The following is a 19,364-nucleotide window of genomic DNA, read 5'->3' as shown; positions in this document are numbered from 1 at the left end:
CTCGTTCTCTCCCTTCTGACTTTGCTCTCCTCTCCCTTTCCTGTATGCTGGCACAGGCTTTGCTCTGATCTTGCGGTGAAGTGGTTCAGAAAGTTGAATTGGCAGGAAACTAACCCTACCTTCCTCCCTTGCAAAGAGGAGGAGATTTTTTTTTTTCTTCTTCTTCTTTTTCCCTTCCTGCTGGTTTAGCTCTCAGCACCAACTGGTGCTAGGCTAAAACGTGATGGAACTGTACCTTCCTACCTATGCTGTGAGTGTCTAATGGGAGGCTGTGCTTCAGAAGAGTGCTTAGTGAGTGAGTCTTGGTGCAGGATTAGGCTTTCTATGCAGTGAAATAAATAAAATGTATGTAGGATTTGATACTCCCTCTTTATACTCCSTCCCCTTAGAAATAAAAATGAAATGTTACAACACTCACTTGCCTATGTTTAGCATGTCCGCTGACCTGCCATCTTGGAAATAGAGCCATTTCTATTTTTAGAGCTGAGCTTCCTGTTTGATCTCTCTTCAGATTTGTCCTTTGCTTAACACAGTAAAACTCTTTAAAGAATCTTACTTAAACTGGGGCAGTCTTGCTAAAAACAGTCATGTTTGCGTCCGGATATAAACACTAATAAATCCCCTTTCAATGAATGTTTTAACAAGTATTAAATGTCTCAAAAGAATGTACTCCCATTGTGTCCAAACATGAAAGTGGAATTGAACTGATACGTTGATGTGGTCACTGTCATCTCAAAGCCTCTGTCTACAAGTGGATTTGGAAATGAATTGTCCACATGAGCAAATTAACCAACTAGCTATTTTAGAATAATTCCTCATAGTCACAGTTCTGGAATAAGCACCCTCTGATTTAGCTCATCCAAACTGGAAAAGAGCTGTCTTACTCCAGAGTAATAGCACCCAAAATCATAAATATTGCATGAGAGTTGTTAGTTGTTTAGTGTGATAATTTACCTTAGYCCAAAATGATCTTAAAGTGTGGTTATGTCTTTCCCTAAAAATATATTAATATTTGCATGTTCTGGAAGGTAATCAGAGCTATATACATGCTGAAATGTCCTCATTAGAGCTTGGATACTAGATGTATGTTGTGGTTGCCAACCCTTTGCCAATGCAGCTCTAAATACCAGTCCAGACAAAAGCAGAGCTGCAATATTTCAGATACAACTCCCACATTACAGAATAATTCTGCTGCATGAGGGGTAGGTTGTTGAAGGTCTTACTCCATTTTCTAATGGTCAACTATCAGGAAACCAAGGCCATAATCTGTCTCGTTATGGTCTGATGATGAGATTTCATGACACAGAAAGGCCAGTCTGACAGAGGCTCTTTCTTCGCGGCTCCTGGCTCTTCCACTCCAGCTTATGCCGTGCTGGCTCTGGATCCAGAGGACCTTCCCCTTGGTGCTGGTCTGACCCCTCAGTGAGCTCATTAGTCTGCTCCATCAACAGAAAACTAACCTGTCCTCCAGGTCACCCACCAGGAAAAGTCAAATATTTTCCTGCCGTTTTAGTGAGCTGCATTTGCTTGCCCCAAGGTCGGAGGAGTGCGGGGGTCAAAGCAAGAGAAGGGCAGGCTGCCCGGCCAGGAGCAGGGGTGACAAGGAGAAGTGAGACCTTCTAGGAGCAGGGAGCTGTTGGATCATCTCAGCTGCCTCCCACACTTCTCCCTGGCTCATCCCCTGGTTACCCAGTGCCAAATGCCTGGGGCGTAACTCGACTCTTGTTCCTACCATTGATATTACTGGTGAGGCATATCACMGTAAGTATAGCTTGGAATTTACAATGTAAATAAGGCCATACAAGCTGAATTGCCCCTTCAGTGTTTGGGTGTGGTTCCTCATCAGAGCCAGCTTTCCTAAAAAGAAAAGGAGAAGAGATTGCCCTGATCCAATCAATGCTCCTTTGTGCTTGCTTTTAGGAAAATAAAGAACTTCAGTCTCTGCTCCTGCCYGATTAAGATATCACTTTAAACAAAATCGTTTAATTTTGGTAGGTTTATTAATGTGCAAAATTTATTTTCTCCTGATATGGCCTGATAGTGTAAAAATTGCCATTAATTATTTAATTTTAATAGTATTTTATATCGTATCTATTACTATTAAATGTTTTATTTTGAGACATTTTAGGGAAAGAGCAGTGCTCTTAAAATATTTTGATAGTTAAATAAAACATAAGTTCAATGAAGTTATGTCCTTTTCCACTTTCCTTAGACCTTGTATTATTTTCCTTTCTGAAGTTCTTTGTAGGCTGGCTGTTTGTTTTCAACCATCTGTAATATGGTTATACTATAGGTTAGTATGTTTGGCTATTGTATAAAACAGTAAGTAAAAGGTTTCTCTATGTATTGAAACATTTTCCTTCATGTGGTTTTTACTCACTGAAGTTTAGCTCAAAGAATCACTGAAAATTACAGTTTATGTTTTGKATAATTGTAAACATATTAATTGACTCTATAGGATGTCATTAAAGCACATTTTTTTTTGCTTTAAGCCTGTTTATTTAGTCTAGTCTTGTAATGTTAAGGCTACATAAGACTTTTTGCTGGCTTAAGCTCTTCCTGTAGACATGCTCTAAGCACCTTACCTTTTGTTGCGTGAAAAAAACTAATAACATGGGTTATTGCAATTTGGCAGTTTTATAACAAATGATAAAACTGCAGGCACCAGAGAGGGGAAGGTGGGAGAAGGTACCTGTCAGGTACTCAAGAGCATTACATCTCCATAATAAGGAAATAATTTATCCCCACTGAATAGGCTCTTGTTCTGCAGGCAGCATGCTGTGGCCTGGGGAGCTGGGAAGGATTTGCAGGGCCAGGGCAGGTACCTGGCTGAGGAGGTGTAAAGAGAAAAGGCAGAGGACTGCAAAGGAAGAGATTGATGACTTGGGAATATTAGTTTCGTGGTGGGCTAGACTGTGTTTTCCATTTGGGGAAAACACTGAGTGAGAAAGTTAGCTGTTAAAGACACGCAGGAGAGATGGGGGAAGCGTCCAAGCTGAACTCTTGTTTCCCTTTGTTCTTCAATGCCCTCTGCTGGATCTGGGAGCGATGGTATGTGTTTCTTTTAACTTAACTTGTTCTTAGCTAGGTCTGAAATGCAGGGAATGTCATTAAGAGCTTCATTTGAGCAAGGACTTTCTGCTCTGATTCACATCCCTCCCGTTAGTATGGGATATCATAATAGTCTCCTGAGGGTTGCAGAAGAATACATGCTTTCCAGCTCGGGGCCAGGGGGGATCTCCGGCGGGATTAACTGGGATGTAAGTGAAAACCTCAGTCTTTAGGTACAATTAACCCACTAGTGAAGCTAGCAGATTTCCTAGGGCTCTGCCAGAAATCCTGCTTCACAAACCAAATATATTTTTTTTGCAGAAGGAAACATAAAGATTAGAAGTGTCCAGCAGGCCTCTTCTGACCTAACCTCTCTGTATTTGAGGTTGGTTTCTAGCTGGAGATACCATATCGTTCTTCAGGCACAGTTCTCAGTTCTATCTCAAAGGGTTAAAATAATTTCCCAAGGTGGTCTCATCCTCTTAACAAACAAGCTTTATAATCATTATTACAGAAAGGACATTTTGTCTTCGCTTGGGAGACCGTTTCACCTTTTCTTGTCAGTGGTACACTGGAGAAGACACAACAATTTATTATAATTTTCACTTCTGATTGCAGTCTTTGTGCATGTGTTGTATGCTACTRCATATTTCATGTTTGCTTCACTAATGGACCGCCTCTTGTTTCTGCTCTTGCTAATATCAGTGCTAAATCCACACCAGCAGAAAGGACAGACAGTTTTGAAGACTGCAGTCTGGTAGTCTGGATAATGCRAGTGTGAAGCCTTTCCAGATCAAGGTGGGGGAAGGCAGTCCTTCACCTTTTTGGAAATTGGAAGTGGTAACTCTTAGATCCCAGGAGAAATTATTAGATCCCAGAATTTCCTATTTGTAGTTTCCCTCTGGCAAAAGGTTACAGTAGTCTATAGGTGAAGCAAAGCATAGGTGCAAATTCTGCAGGGAAGAACAGCCAAGAGTTTTGCTAGGTGATTTAGGARCTGGAGTCTGTCATTCCTCATAACCTGTGTTAAACTGAAGTYTTTATCTGGTGTGACCTTAGTGAAACTTTGCTTTGTGAAAGCATTTGCTGGTGCAATGTAACTTGCATTTGTGTGCTGAAGTGGAGTTCTCATCCTTACTACAGGAGGTTTGCCTACCTGTTGCTCTCAAGAAGGTATTTTTGCAAGAGGTGTAAGATTAATCTATTAAAAGCTATACAACATCTTGTTCATTAGACCTCTAAAAGGGGGAATAGATATTATATATGCTATCCCCCCCTTAATTTTAATGTGTATTTCATTAATGTGTAGGCCAGAGCAACCAAATTAGATTTTTTTTTTCTTTTTAAGATTCCAAGAGAAACAGTTCAAGGGCAGCTCTTTCTGTTTGTTTTTATCTTCTGCAACTTATGATATTTCTGCAACTAATTCTCCTCTCTTCTCTTTACTTTTTGTTGCTCCTCTTGTCAAAGATGGTGACTGGCTTGTTTCTTAGTTACTGCCTTTCTGATGCTTTGAGGACTCACCTTCTGCTTGATGAGTAAGCTGCATTAGAGGAGGAAGACAGTGATTCCTTCTTTAGGCAGTAGAAGCCCCTCTAGTGAACCTTAGCATCACTGGCTTTGTCTCTGAGTCAGATTCACATATACTGTGAGAGAAGAAAACCTCACCATCCAGACTGTCTCCAGGCAGGAGTTATGCAGGGAAAGATTCTCTGAAAGCCAAGGTTGAGGTGATGTATGAGCAACTTGAGTTTTGCATGTCAGCGCAAAGATACGCTCTTTTTCAAGCAAGGGATGCAGGTAACCATTATGTACGTGCAGCGAGTGATGTGCTGAAGTGTGAAGAGCATGGGCTGTATGAGGACAGGAGGCCACCGGGGTCCCTGAGATGCTGCTGGGCCTCTGTGGCTGCATTGTGCTGCATTTACTGGCATCTCTCCTTAGAGGACCGGGCAGTTCATGGCAATGTGATCRGGAATTGGTTAACAGAAGAGGCAGATCAAGTGAAGTGCATGGAGGAGACTGTCGGAAATCCAGGCTGAATGGAGGTTCTCAGCCTGCCACATCTTTTGGAACCTCAGTGTGCTTCTYCCCTGGCTTCTTTACCTGCCTCCCCTAACTGTCTCCTTGGGGCAAGAAACAAGAACTGAATCTTTCCAGGAAAGAAGAGAAAAAAGTTGGCAGTAAGCCAGCTAGGAAATGGGCAGTGAGCATGAGGCTGCTAACCTGTAATTGTCTCTCAGCTTTTGAGAACAGTACTCCAGGAATCATTATGTATAGGCTTCTTTGATAGTACTGTGGTTTAAGGGAAAAACATCCTCCAAAATTACCCTTTAATTTGGAAGTCAAGAGACTATCGATTTGATCTTGGCTCTTCTGCTCATAATTGAGAATCATGTACCTTTAACAAACTTGTTCTTTAACTGGGCCTCATATTTTTAATTCACCAGGCAACTGATGATTTTTCTTTCAGAAAAAAATAATTGAGAGGTTGTACAAGGTCGCTTTCAGCACAGCTGAGATGAAACCTATACAATAATATGGCAGATCTCAGTCTCGGCCACACAATCCTTCAAATGTAATTTTCCAGTATTTGTGTATTCACCTCTCTGGTCTGTAGTAACTGCTTTAATCTTGAGGCAATGGAATCTAGAAATTGGGTTGGCTTTTATTCAGGGGCTGTTTAACAGAATTTCACTCACATATATTGCTAATATATTTAGTTGGGGGAAAAAAAGGCTTTTTGCCATAGGGTGGGGAAGTTAACAGTTAAAATCTAGTTTTGGTTTTATTTATGTCTACTATTTCAAGCATGCAACCATCTCATTTAAGAACACATAACTAAACTTTCTCCTCATGTTGCCTCAAGGTGGCAACACTATGTACAATCTTGAATCCAGACTAAGGAATCAAATCCTGTTTGTTGGCATTGTAGTGAAGAGTTTGACTGAAGGGCCACTGGGACTATTCCAGATTTACACAGTGTAAATTTTTCTTTTTGATTACAAAGCTTTATGGTCTTGAGTTCCTTTCCAGAATTGTTACCACATCTGTCACTGTCATTGCTATCGGTGGCTAAGGATGTTTTTAATGGAGTGATGCAATCCAAACTATCATTCTTGCTGAAATACTGCTCCCAAGCACACAATAGGCCAGGTGCTGTAATTATTAATAATTCCCTCTGATGGCATATATTGGCCTTCCATTTTGTTTTAATGCAATTTATTTAGAGTTATTTCTTCAGCGATGAAAATTGTTTTGGAGAGACTTTTTTGGAATTGTTGCGAGTTTGTTTGCTGGAATCCTTCTCTCCTGGAAATGAGGCATGTGTCTCATGGGCTCCCTTTCGCTTGCACACAAATGAACTGCTAATTAGAATGATGAAATTGCTGAGAGAGGTGAAACCTTCCAGTTGGCCAAGGAGAAGATTGTGGATTAGTCCGTGTAAAGCTGAAGGCTCGACTAAAACTGCTGTTCAACATTCTGGTGCTAATGAGACTTGTATGTCTGCCACTCGAAAAGCTGAAAGTGTGTCCTGTAGTTTGTGTGTAGAGATCCAGAGTGGGGGTTAACTCTTACAAGGCATTTAGTGCTCTCATCTTTGATAATGACTTTTGGAACTGAGAATACTCAGCAATCCATATAAGGTGTTYAGCAGCTTATAGCATCCGGCTATGCAAGGCACTTCGCTCTTTATGGATAATTTTTGTACGTGAGTAACAGCATCTTGAGAGGCATATGGATGTTTAGAAAATTGCAGGGTATGATCTGGAGAGCTATTTGTCTTGCATGCCCCCTGCTACCATTTTATATCTGTTCCTTGTTGATTTTAAGGCACATCTGCTCATAACATCCATGTAAAGGAGAGAAATACTGTCTCCATCCCTCTGAAGCAAAGAGACACCAGGTGACTTACTCAATATCGTCCTGGAGCATGAAGTCCAGTTCCAAGTTACTTGCCTGCTCACTCTTTGAGCTGCTTAAGAGGAGCTCTGGAGAGGGACCGATATTAGTCCCTCATCTTCTAATACCAGTTCACTGTGGTGGTCAAGAATGTATACACTTAAAATAAAGCAGAGGCAAATGTTTTTAAGAGTGGTTCTGTGTGTTTGCAGGCAGCCGCCGTATAGTGGATGTGATGGATGTGAATACACAAAAAGGTGTGGAAATGAGCATGTCTCAGTTTGTGAGATACTATGAAACACCAGAGGCCCAGCGTGAGAAGCTCTACAATGTCATCAGCCTGGAGTTCAGTCACACGAAGCTGGAGAACATTGTTAAGCGTCCCAATGTGGTAAGAGATCCCTGTAGTGATGGTGTTCGTAATTAGCTTCTTCCCAATTACCTGTAGCTTTATCAGAAATAAACATGGAATTGCAAGATGCGCACTTTAAACAAATGAAGTGGTGTGAAGTGGCTGTAACTCCCATCCATTTAGTGCTGGGATCTCATTTTTATCTAAGCAGAAAGCTGGTCTCCTTGATAGTGGAACTTAACTTACAGGAATTAGGTATCTGATGAGCTCTTTATCATGCAATTTGCACAGATACCCAGTTCCAGGCAAAATGCATCTAAAATTAAAAATCTGGCTGTTGCCTTTTGATGGTTTTATAAGTGTTAATGTGTGAATACAACCTAATGCAAAATAACAATAGAGCTATGTTTTATGGAAAATATAAAGAAAAAAGATTAGCTARTAATACATTAGAAAAGCAGTCTCAATCTGTGCCTTGGTGAGGAGGGAGGTTATGTATTATCTCTAAAGTGTCTATAGGTGGGAGGAGGAAACTTAAAGCTATTATGACAAAGCTTAAATTTCTTATATATCAGTCCTCCTAACCACTGAAAAATGTTTAAGGGCTTATGAATCAAATAAATTGAAAGCGTGTGTTAAATATAGAAATTTACACATAATTAAATCAACATAATTACTGCAGTAGAGTCAGGGAAAGTGGGTAGATTTGTATGCATTTTTGAAGGGTGCAGGCCTCTTGTGATTTTGGTACCCAGTGGAGTCAAAGCRGATGAAACCATGACACTGTTAATAAAGATCATCTCATTCATCACTAAAATGTAGCCTACCATGGGTGGGGATCAGAGCATCAGCTCAGTAGTACCAGTGAGACAGTGAATCAATCGGCCTTGGCGTTTTTGAAAAGTGTCTCCGCCGGGCACTCTGCAGAGAGCCTGGGCATCCGTCCTGGTCGATCGGAGAACAAAGGGACTTCTCAACGCAGGATGCGCCTGCGGCTTGTTCCCTGTGAATCCGCTCCTGGCACTGGATGCTCACGTCTCTGCTGGACGTGAAACTTTATAGCTCTCTGAGGCTGAGTTTTCAAATACTTACCCCTTTTCATTTTTAAATGCTATTCTGATTTTACCAACAGTTCTTTCATTTGGGACATCTCTGGCCTACACAGACAATATAAACACCACACTTGCATCTGAACAGGTCATAAAATAGGTTRGAGCTCTAGTCACTGATTTGTAGAAGTAATTCTTAAATGGGCTTTGTGTTCTGTTGTGCACATATCACAAATGGAATGTGAAGCACATTTTTAGAAGTTTTTGCAGGTTTTTGCTGTCATTCAGACACTAACTGGCATTTGGGAAGTGCCTTGGGGAGTTTCTGGTGTTCAGTTGATCCTGGATTTCCCAAGCACAACATGCTCAGCAAGCTTTTAAAACATCTACACAAATTTCCTGGGCACTAAGCACTAGAGAATAGCACTAGCTATTAGGTATCTGCTACTACACATAAATGAATACTTCTTATCTATTTAATATAGCTAGGGTGCACAGCGTTTTGTAAAAACAGCAATATTTAGAGCTTACTGAAAGAGACATTTGCAACCCTATTAGGTACTGAAATGAAGGATAGAAGAAAGGCAGGGAGTTGAGAGGAAATCCAGTGTATAAAGTCAGATACTGGCACTATATTTGTAGAAGAAAGCCCCCTCAGGGCTGCAGAGCTCTTTCAGCCCACATAAAGCAGAAACACTTGATTCATGTTCCTTGTTGTGTAAAGGATGTGGGTTGTAATATCAGGATGTGGGAATTATGTCCGAATCTGGTCAGTAACCATCAATTTTGTGTTCGTATACTGTGTACACAAATAGTGTGTGCTGCATTTGGCCAGTGTGGCTGTACATCCCAAGCCAGCTCAGGCAATCGTGATGCAATTCATGGAATACTGGTTCGTGGAATTGGTACTATTTCTACTGGCTTTTCAAAGGGCTGTGAGTTAGCAACGGTACTTGGTGCAGACAGAGAAACAGAGAGGGGCCAATCTGCAAGAATTTCACATGCTGATGGCAGTATTAGGAAGATCCTCCGGGATACAAACCATTGGGCTGGCTCATACAGATAATGTCCTCGGGTGGCCTTTTCAAAAGATTTAGTAGTCGTGAGGCTGACAGAAGTGCTACCCATGACTGGAGAGGCCTTCTCAGTTCTTGCTGCAGACAGTGCCTAGGTTAAGTCTTGAGGTCCTTATTGACCCATGAATGGAGGTTCATTCGTTTCACTGTTCTCAGCAGCCTCAGGATGTGCAGCCATACTGTGGCCAAATGCAGCACTACAGCCTCCCTCGCTGGACTTCTCTAGTTCACTGGTGTTTTCCCTGTTTTGAAATTTGGTACGTATTGTATAACCAGGAGGGACTGTTATGGATATCTAGCAGAGGCTCCTTCCTAACAGAGACCAAAGAAGAGGAGTCACAGGCTTCTCCTTGCTGCATTTTAAGGGACAAAGATGGTAGTCCACACTTCAGGACCCAATATGCACATCTCTGTCACACATCGGTGTGGTACGTCTGTGTCACAACATCTCTGAACAGTCTTTAGTTTTTCTCCTTTTTGCCTTGTTGGAGGTATCATTCTCAGTGGTCAGCTTCCACTGTTTGCTCCTGCTCAGACTTTTTAAAAGTTTGGCTTTCAGACAAGGACTTCAGTGAATTTTATAACCAAGCAGAACKATGAAGGAAATGTTTAGTAGGCAGTAATGTAATTATTCAACTCAAAATTTGGCCAGAAAAGTAGTTAATGTTCCTTGAAATGTAAAGTATTGGAATATTATAATCTCTGTTGTGTTTGTGTTTCAGTGTTCATTAATTCAGTTTCTAGGATGTTAGCTACAAAAATGCATTTGAGTGCAGACTAACAGGTGATGGTGCAAGTGCTCACAGGTGGCTGTAGGTTAGAATTTGCACCCAGTTAAATCAGCTGCAAAGCTCTTTTTGCTCTCCGGGTCGCAAAGGCCTGAGTTGCGGTGAGGAACCTGCTGCACTTTGAAGAGCCAGGTCCACAGGACTCGCTCTGGAACAGTGAGATTCTCGTGGCTTGTGAGCGTGGGCCTGCTGTCCGTCTGCTGCTGTTGCCGTCGTTGTTACAGTTCTGTCCAACAGGAGTGTATCCTGTCATGTATTTAGTGACTAACAGTTGATTTTGATGGGGATTTCAGGTGGACTTAGTCGACTGGGTAGATAATATGTGGCCACAGCACTTGAAAGCAAGACAGACGGATGCGACCAATGCTATTTCAGAGATGAAATACCCCAAAGTGAAAAAGTAAGTTTGTTTAAGTCTTTAAAAAGCTCTACTCTCGACCTGCTTACTTAATTCCTTTTGAGCTCAAAAGCTAGTAGGAGAGGAAAGATTGATTTATTTATTTTTTCGTGAGCAGGAAGGGGGGGGGGTCAGTGTGAGTGACCTGCTTAAGCTATGTAATACCAGTAAACTACTCCAGATTTTAAAGAAATCAGTTTTATCTTTGAGAACTTTATAATGGATCCTTCATGTTTTTAAGGCCTGTGGTTGGTGTTTTGTTCAAGAGAGGAACTTTCTACTTTTTTATTCTAAAAATTCATTTTTAAAGGTTCTCAACACATTTTATTCTCTTTTTTATTGAGAAATAATCAAATTTAAATTGATTAAAATATTTAAAATAAATTTTAAATAAGGTTTGAGGTGCACTGAATACAAACAGTCTTTAATCAAATCCCTTTGAAAAGTACTTTTCAATTTTTCAGTTTTGAGCACTTACTCTTTCTTCTGAAAATGGCAGACTACCTCTGACCTTGAGCAGCAGATCCTCTGAAAGTGCTGCCCAAATAACTTACTTCACAGAATACAGATATATCATTCAAAATAATCAAAGTCTGTCTTCTGTAGGCTGGATTCAAATCCTTCCTGGGTTCAAACTGTTAATGTCTGAAAAGTTGTTAGCTGAGGGGCATTTAGTGAAATTAACACTTAAATCCGTTTTTAATAGATGTATGTCTCCACTGAAAGCTCACGTTGCTGGCCTTCATGCCAGTTTATTTTCCTGTTGACTTGTTTGGCAGCAAGATCAAAGATTGAACTGACTATATGGACTGGGCTTGTTTTAGAGGACCCAGTTACAGCAAATTTGAGACAGAGGGACAGTTTTTTCTGCTTCTGCCTATCTTGGATCTAGTCTGTGGATGAGTATAACCTCACTTTTACTTATGTTTGGATGCTTRCTTGTAGCTGTTTTCATATGACGATTGGGGTGGAAAAGCTATTTTGGGGGGCTGAAAATATGCATTTTAATTTTCATGGGAATTGGTAYAACTGGAACAGGAACTGTTAGAGATATAAGAGCTGTTGACCTGTATGACAGTTGAATGCTGTGTAATACTGGAGTCCTTAGTTGATTTAACTGCTGTTTGTGTTTTGGAGGCATTTTCTATTGGCCAAACCTAATCCTGGCKGCATTCCAAGCTCTGCTGTTGAGCCGACCTCTAGCGTTTTGCAAATCACTCAGAACTGTTTCCAAACTATAATGTCTAAAATAGATTGGTACTAACATATACAAGAGGAATGTGCAGTCAGAAAGTGATATGCAGCATTTACTCCCTCATTCTGTAAAAATAAACGTTTTGGAAGGTACCGGTGCGCATAACATGGGAGGCTCTGTGGCATGCATCATGGGGAAGCCCCGTTTTGTGATGTACTCAGTTCCATTGATTTCAGTGGAAGCTAAAGATACTCCATCCTTCCGAAAAAGTAAGCTGCTTGTTAGCATAACTAGATATGGATAGGAGTGCCGGTTTTCACACATGGATTTGGAAACGTTCTAAGTGACTTGCCTAAGGTCACACAATCAGCCGGTGACAGAGCAGAAAATAGAAGCCAGGCAACTTGTTTCCCAGTTGCTTAGTCTACTAAATAACATACTTTATTTACAATATGCTAAAGCTATGAAACAGAATCATGATTCAGAGCTTCGGGATTCATGGATTATACAAGGTAAGAAGTCAAGAAGATGGTCCCTTTCCTAGAGCAGGTGTGCTCCAGGGGCTGAAAAAAATGCAGCAAGTAAACAAAACACGATGGTTTAGAAGAAAAAGGTAACAACATGACTAACTGAATTTAGCAGAAAAAGCAGAGTATATTATTGCAGTTCACTACTTGCTTCATAAAATGCCAGATGGTAGGTTTCAAAGAGGGATTAAAAGAAGTAGCAATTCAACAGATTTTGACATGAAGCTTTTCCCATGTGTGGGGGATGGCCCGGGAGAAAGGAAGGAGATGCCTGATGAAGAAGCAGACACATAGCTGTTGAGGTTGGTGTCACTGGCAGAACGAGGGTGAAGGTTGACAGCTAGATAAACTACTAGATGCAACAGATAGAGTGAAAATAACGAAAGACTGTAAGTGCTTCAAATGTGAAAACAGAGCTTTGGTTCAATGTGGGAGAAATGAAGAGTTATCGTGCATGAGGATTAAAAGCAAGTGTGATATGGCCAGAGTGAGAATGTGTAAGGGTAATGCTAGTAATGGCTGGAGTAGCATAAAGACCAGAGGAGGCTGATTTACAGCATTGGAGGTACAGAACCCTCATCAGTCTGAAGAAGTAGCAAATACTCGATTCAAAACAGATACTGATAGTTTAAGAGCATGAGAGTAATTGTACTGGATCAGGACGAAGATCCATGGTGCTCAGTAACCTGTCTGCTATTGCCTGCTGCCATAAATGCTCTGGGCGGAGCATAAGAACAGGGTGAGCATAAAATGATATTGCTCCTTAATAGTCTGCCAAACTTTGACTGTATGTCGTTTGGGCAGYGACTTCTTGAGATCGAAGTGGTTTCTGTGTGCTTAGTAATTCTCAAGACATTTCTCTTCCATAAACTTGTCCAGTTTAAATATGAACTTCTTGAGAGATTACCTTTCTCCATCTTTGGAAATTCAGATTGACCCTTTCCTGTACAAATGCTAGTCTTGACTATTGCAGAGAGTACCCAGAGGGCATAAGCCCTTATTAAAGAGATCGTGTTCAGTAGTGGAGCTAAATGTCAGTGCTGTCACTTGTTTCATGATGCCTATTCTTTCATGCAAAACCAATGCTCATATTCTTTATCACGGATTGTTGTTACTTGGAAATGGGATTGTTTCATTTCTTTTTTTTCCCTTGTTCTTAGCATTCTCGTAATACTAAGAGTTTGCAGTATGCGATACCCACCATTAATGTGTTCCCTACAAACAAAAAGCACTCCAGTGAAAGCGTTGTGGTTTTGCAGACACAGATGGTATTACCAGACACAAATGTCTGTCTTGGCTACTGTACGTCAAGTTCCGTGCTGGGAATGAAGTTAGAGAACGCTCCATCTGCTGTGCTGGTTCGGTTACTAGGAGCACTAGATGCACTGGAGACCGCCCTGGCTTCCACTTGGACTTGCACCATTAACTTAAAAAAAAATTAGGTGATGAGGTTATTTTTTGTCTCTAAGTAAATACTACTTACCTAAAAGGAGCCCTAGAAAATGGAATTAAGTGGGGGGACAGTTTAAGTAGAAAAATTTTAAAACTTTTAAAGTACCACCTCTTCATTTTAGACAAGAAGRTAACATGAGAAATTAGGGGCCTGAGTAGCTGAGACTGTAGAGTGGCAAACTTCAAACTGATGTAAGTTGGCCTTGCCCCTGAAAGTGTGTCCCATGCGCACATTGCCCATCCTCATTGCTAGGAGAGTGCCAGGCACACCTTTTTCCATCCTTGTTGTTAGGACRTGCCATATTGCAGCTGCGGATTAAACTGGGCGGGGAACTGGTCTGGATGAAAACCAGCCCAGAAATAAAGAATAAAAATGTTTTACTTTTCAGGCCCTCCAAACCATCACATGGCTGCATAAATGCATCTGTCAGTAGAAGGGAGAGGACAGTGCAGGAGTGTGGAAAAACTCCTAGCAGTGAGTTCATGGACAAACCCCTTATTCAGCTCACTGAAGGTGCAAGTACACAGTACACAGGGTGAGAAGAACAGCTCATTGCTACCATGAACAGGAAGCCTGCCCTCTTGTCTCCAATCTTACCTGCCCCAGGGAAGATTTTTTTATTTACCTTGCATTTATCTATTTACCTTGCATTAACTCTAGTGGTTGTCAGACCCATCTGTGAGCTGATTTAACTTGCTCTTCCCTTTCCCCTCGCAAAGACAAATAAAACCTGTAACTTTCTATCAGATTAGTGAGAAAAATCAGCTCAGCAAAGGGACTGAAGAGCGTGTAAGCAGGCTTGAGGGAGGATGCAGCACTGTCTAGTAGCCCTACCGTTTCCACTTGTGTGGGTTCATAGCTGCAACATCAGCTTTTAGGGACAGAAGCTTGTTATACCACCTCAGATGTCTGTGGTACTGCAATCCTAAAGGTAGGAAACTGTGTGGCAAAGGGAAACTAAACTATGTTTAGAACTGCTTCCTTTCTTCAAGATGTACCAAAACCATTTTTATGTAGCTCAAAAACATCTCACATTGAGTTCTCTGTTTAAATTCAAACTGGACTGAAACAGCGTGGATACAGCTGAACCCGAACCAAACCAAAAAGGTACTAATTTGATTTCGTGTTTATCAAATCAGATAGCCCTGCTGAAATCATGGGACTCCTCCCTGACTGCTCACTAGGTTTTGTGTTCTTAGCCTTGCAAGACTATTTACAAAGCAGTGGCAGTAAAATAGCAACTGTGCCAAGACATCATGGCTACAGAAACCGTAACAGGCTTTTCTAACAACTTGATAAAGTTTGCATTATGGAACAAATGAGAATGAAAGCCACAGTTACGGTGACACCCTTCTTTCTCTCTTAAAAGTTCTCCCTATTACTTAAAATATCCAAGCATTGATATGATAGGTCCTTGTATCACTGCTGTCCTTCAGTTAAGAAGGATGCTGTATCCTGTACGAAACATCTATTTGTTCACCAAAGGATGCTGCTCTGTTACCATAGGCTGTGTAGAAGCCAGCCCTGTTTCTCCTCTGTTAGGCTATAATTCAGCCATCCATTCTTTTCTGTTCATTCCTTTACTAAATAGGGATGGGTTTAAACAGATGCTAAAATGCTTTGCTGTACTGTGGTCTAATTAGAAGCTGAGGGTGTGCCCCTGGAGACAGAAATTGCCCTTTGAATTGAGGGAGCTCACAGGTCCCACAACACAACCTGGCACTGTTTTATGCATATATAATACTCATGTGCAGTTTGTATGTGACTTGTGAATTGCTTTTGATACAAAACCGCTACATAAATATAGCAAGTAGAAGAAAATTAGACCAATAAGCAAAAGCGCTCATTCAAACTTATTAGATAACAGAGCAGATAAAATTTAATTCTTCAAGTTGATGCAATAGTCTCAAATCCTCGTTTGTATACAGCTTGGAGAGCTTGCAGTATCACACATCTAGCTGGAAATAAACACTAGCATTTAAAATTGTTCGTGTTGAGCCTAAAGCTAAAAAGCTGTGTCACAAAGAAGGAGAAACGAGTTGCATTTTCGCAGATACTGAAACGCTGCTCCAGCGCAACGCGGTCGTGGGGCAGGCAGCACTGCTGTGCTGTGGATTGGCAGATGGGTTTATTTCCTTGCGGCTGCTGCCGCCTTCTCAGAAATTTAAGCCTCCAATTAAAGAAGAGGCCTCTTAGTTCTTAAAGTTCAAAGGTAACCTTTCACGCGTTGGCTGATCGTAAGCTGTAGCAACGAGGTTTGCAGACAGCCTGAAATGGTAGCTGGGTGCAGCTCTGCTATTCCTCCACGTGGGCCGTTAGTGCCAAAATCCAATGGCTGGAATGTAAATAACTGGGTCCCTGCGGGGTCCCTGCGCGTATCCCTGAGGAGCGCTCGGGTTTCGAACCTGCARCGCGCGAGCAGCCTCGCGCTCCCCCGTCGCGAGGGGATGGCGCGGGGCGAGGGGGGTGCTGCCGCTTGCTTGTGTTGGTCCCMGTTTGATCTCTAAGCGTAACGTGTGGTTGCTTTTACAAAATTTGTGGTGCAGAGTGAGGTGCATGGTAGAAAACRGGTTTTCTCAGCTCTCGCCCTTGGCCGGAAGAGCCGGTGGCTGCGAGGAGGCCGAGGGGCCGGGGCGGCTTCGCCCCCGCGGCGAGGCCGTCTGCTCGCGGCGCCGGTTGCGCGAGGGGAGGCCGAGGCCCGCGGCCCGCTGGGGCCGCCCGGGGCGGCAGGGGGGGCCGCGGCAGTGCTGTCGGCCCCCCCTCCTCTCCTGGGTGACGAGGGCTTCTTGCGTCTCGCGGGCGYAGTTTGTGGCTTTCGGTGGCAGGGCCCCTGCGTGGGAGCCTTGCTCGGTGTGGGGCAGGCCGTTGGCGCGAGCGGTCACCCCAAGGTAGCTGTGGCTTCCTGCTGGTTTCCTCCCGCTCCCCTTCCCCCGTGCAGCGAGCAGAGGCTTCGGAGAAGGGCCGGCCGAGCCCCCGGCGCCGGGCCGCGGGCCAGGCCGCGCGCGGCCGGGGAGCGCGGCAGCCTCCCTCGGCGGCCGGCCGAGCGAGCGAGCGGCCGCCCCGGCCGGGGCTGCTCCTCTGCCTCCGCCTGGCACTTGCRGCTGGCTCATGGGCTGGAGGTATTCGGTTTCAGGCTGAGGGATTTCAACCAGCCGGCGCTGCTCCGGGAGGAAGGAAGAGCGAGCTATACTTTCCTCATTGGCCCGAACGGAAAACAGAAGCCTCTGCTGGGGTCTGGGAGTGGTTTAGGGGCTGAGCTCGATGGCAGGGGAGCCCTTGCAACGCCAGAGGGAATAAGAGCCCCCCCGGCGCGCGGTGCCTCTTGCGAGAGACGCGGAGCTAACGCTCAGGGTAACGCTGCCTGCGCGCGTGCTCGCGCGGCTCCCCGAGCTCCCGTGCATGTGCGCCACCGCGGCCCCCCGCCCGCCCGCCCGCGTGCATCCCGGCGCGTCCGCCGCCGCCTTTGTCTGCCCGCCCGCGGGGCCGGAGCTGCGCGCGCCGGGCGCCGTGTGCCCGCGCCTGGAGCGGGGGCTCCGCGTCGCTGCCGCGCGCCCCGTCCTCTCCCTGCTCGTGTCTTCATTTGTCCGCCCCTCCTCTGCCCCTCTCTCCGTGGGGGGATCGCCGTTCCTCCCTGCGAGTTTGCAGGTTACTCCATGTTTCTTCTCAACGTTTCGCTAACAGATTTCCCTGGGTTTTGGAGGCGAGGAGCCCCCTTTCCTCCCCACCCCTCAGACCCTTCCCCAAAATAGCAGTACATTAACTGGAGCAGTTTCAGGCGGGTAGAGAGCACGAAACAAACTGYGCAGAGGGGAAGGGAAGCTCCCCCCCGCAACAGGGTGCAAGCAGCCGCGGGCTTTAAAACCCTAGCGGGGGGCATGCAGGGAGGAGAGGGGAAGTCCTMGGGACTGGATGTGGTAGCCGTCGTGGAAAAAAAAATAAAGTTGGGGCATCTTTCGCGGCCGCCTGTATTTTCAGGGCGCAGCTGTGGCGCGATCGCTTCTCCGTATCCTCGGCGGGGTTCGGTCCCCGGAGCCCGCCTTGCCCGTGCGGCTCAGCACGCGCAGGGCAGAGCTGCGCCCCGGAGGTGCCCGGWGCCGTGTAAACGCTCGGTTTCTTTCAACATGGATGCTTTGCGTGTGTGTGTGTGGGGGGGTGTTTTGCTTTGTTACAGAAAAGCCTAAAAAAGTTGCATCCTTCCCCCGACGAGCAGCTGGTAGAGCCGAGCCGCGGCCGGAGCGGCGCGCGCGTGGGGCCGCGCGGGCCCACGTGACTGCGGTGCGCGTTGGAAGAGGAAGCCGCAGAGGTCAATGCAAAGGCGTTGTGCCCGCGGCCGGCAGCGAGGCACCGCTGCATGGCGGAGGGTCGCTTCGCAGGCTCCCGAGCCTCTCGCTTGCCGCTGGTGCTGGACAAAGGCGGCCCCGTTAGATTAACGGCAGCAATTAAATATGGAATGGCTCGTTTGTGGATGGAAAGAAAAACTGTTTTTTTTTTCCTTTCTTTCCAAATGCTTTGTAGGTTTTTATTAGCCACCATATGTGGATCGTTCACTAAAACCACCTTTCTTGCGATGGAAGCGGTTGTTTTTAGAAGAGTTTCAAGAAATCAGAGGGAAGCAAATAGACGGAACAAAAAGAGTTGCATGTTCACAGTTATCCCCACCTTGGTGTTTTCTCAGGCACAAAACTAAATGTTGAACGCTTGGGGTTTGACGAGGAGTTTAATCCTGGTATTTCCTCTCTCAATAGAAACAGATCAGCAACTTCAAGTTTATATTATTAAAGAATTAAATAAAATTCTGGCTAATGTAAGGCCATTTATGCTCTTTCTGAATACCTTGATACCTACCTAAAATTATTCGTTCATGTTATTGTCTTAGAAAATTTTTGTTAATGGGATATATTTCACATCTGACCTTTTGGAAACTGAAAATAATGGATTCCATAAGGAACTGATTTTTCACTTTAAAACAACATGAACCGCTAATGCTCAACACTGCCTACAACCTAAGACATTCCATGTTGTTTTTTGTTTTATTAGCAATTGTTTGATCTGGGACCTCTTGCATCCTGGCTTGAGGAAAGGAAACTTCCTTTCTGGGCTTCTTTTATGGTTCTGAATTTCTATCTGACTTGTAATCAACAACGTCTTGGTAGAGAAAGCATAAAAGAAGAAATAAAAAAAATGTATTTGGGAGGGAAGGACTCATATTTTGAAATGAGGCATATTGAGAGTCTAGACAGCTTCTTGGCTAGCTGTGATTTTTGAAGCATCTGAAATACCCCAGGGGCAGAGAAAGCTCTCTTCCTGCTTCGAAAGGATAAAAAATTCCAGAGCGGGCAAGAGGAGAGACACATAATTGCACAAGGAGAGGTTTTAATTGTGAGGTGAAGGCGCGGGACCTTCCTGAAGCCCGCAGATTGACTGCCTTCATGACAGCATTGCGTATCATTCTGTCAACTCCGGCACTGGAGGTGGTTGCTAGGCAGCAGGCTCTTATGTATCTACAGTCGCTCTGATTTGCCAGCCTTCTGCAGACACATGGTAAGGTCCTTTCTAGCCTATCATCTAGAGGG

At 44.0% G+C, this 19,364-nt stretch overlaps 1 protein-coding gene across 1 annotated transcript in view; it reads left to right on the top strand.

The window, feature by feature from the left end:
* Positions 1-19,364, top strand: part of KDM2B (lysine demethylase 2B) — a 108,448-nt gene that overhangs the window by 10,850 nt on the left and 78,234 nt on the right. Inside the window, exons 2-3 of the mRNA XM_085321044.1 lie at positions 7,167-7,345; positions 10,513-10,619. Coding sequence (XP_085177170.1) covers positions 7,190-7,345; positions 10,513-10,619 — 263 coding nt within the window. The 5' untranslated portion in view covers positions 7,167-7,189. The remainder of the gene's footprint in view (positions 1-7,166; positions 7,346-10,512; positions 10,620-19,364) is intronic.

This window comes from Rhea americana, unplaced genomic scaffold (assembly GCF_003343005.1).
Source record: "Rhea americana isolate MKP2758 unplaced genomic scaffold, rheAme1 scaffold_68, whole genome shotgun sequence".
Classification (NCBI taxonomy): Eukaryota; Metazoa; Chordata; class Aves; order Rheiformes; family Rheidae; genus Rhea; species Rhea americana.
The sequence above is the reverse complement of the archived record's forward strand: the minus strand, read 5'-3'. Positions and strand labels throughout refer to the sequence as shown.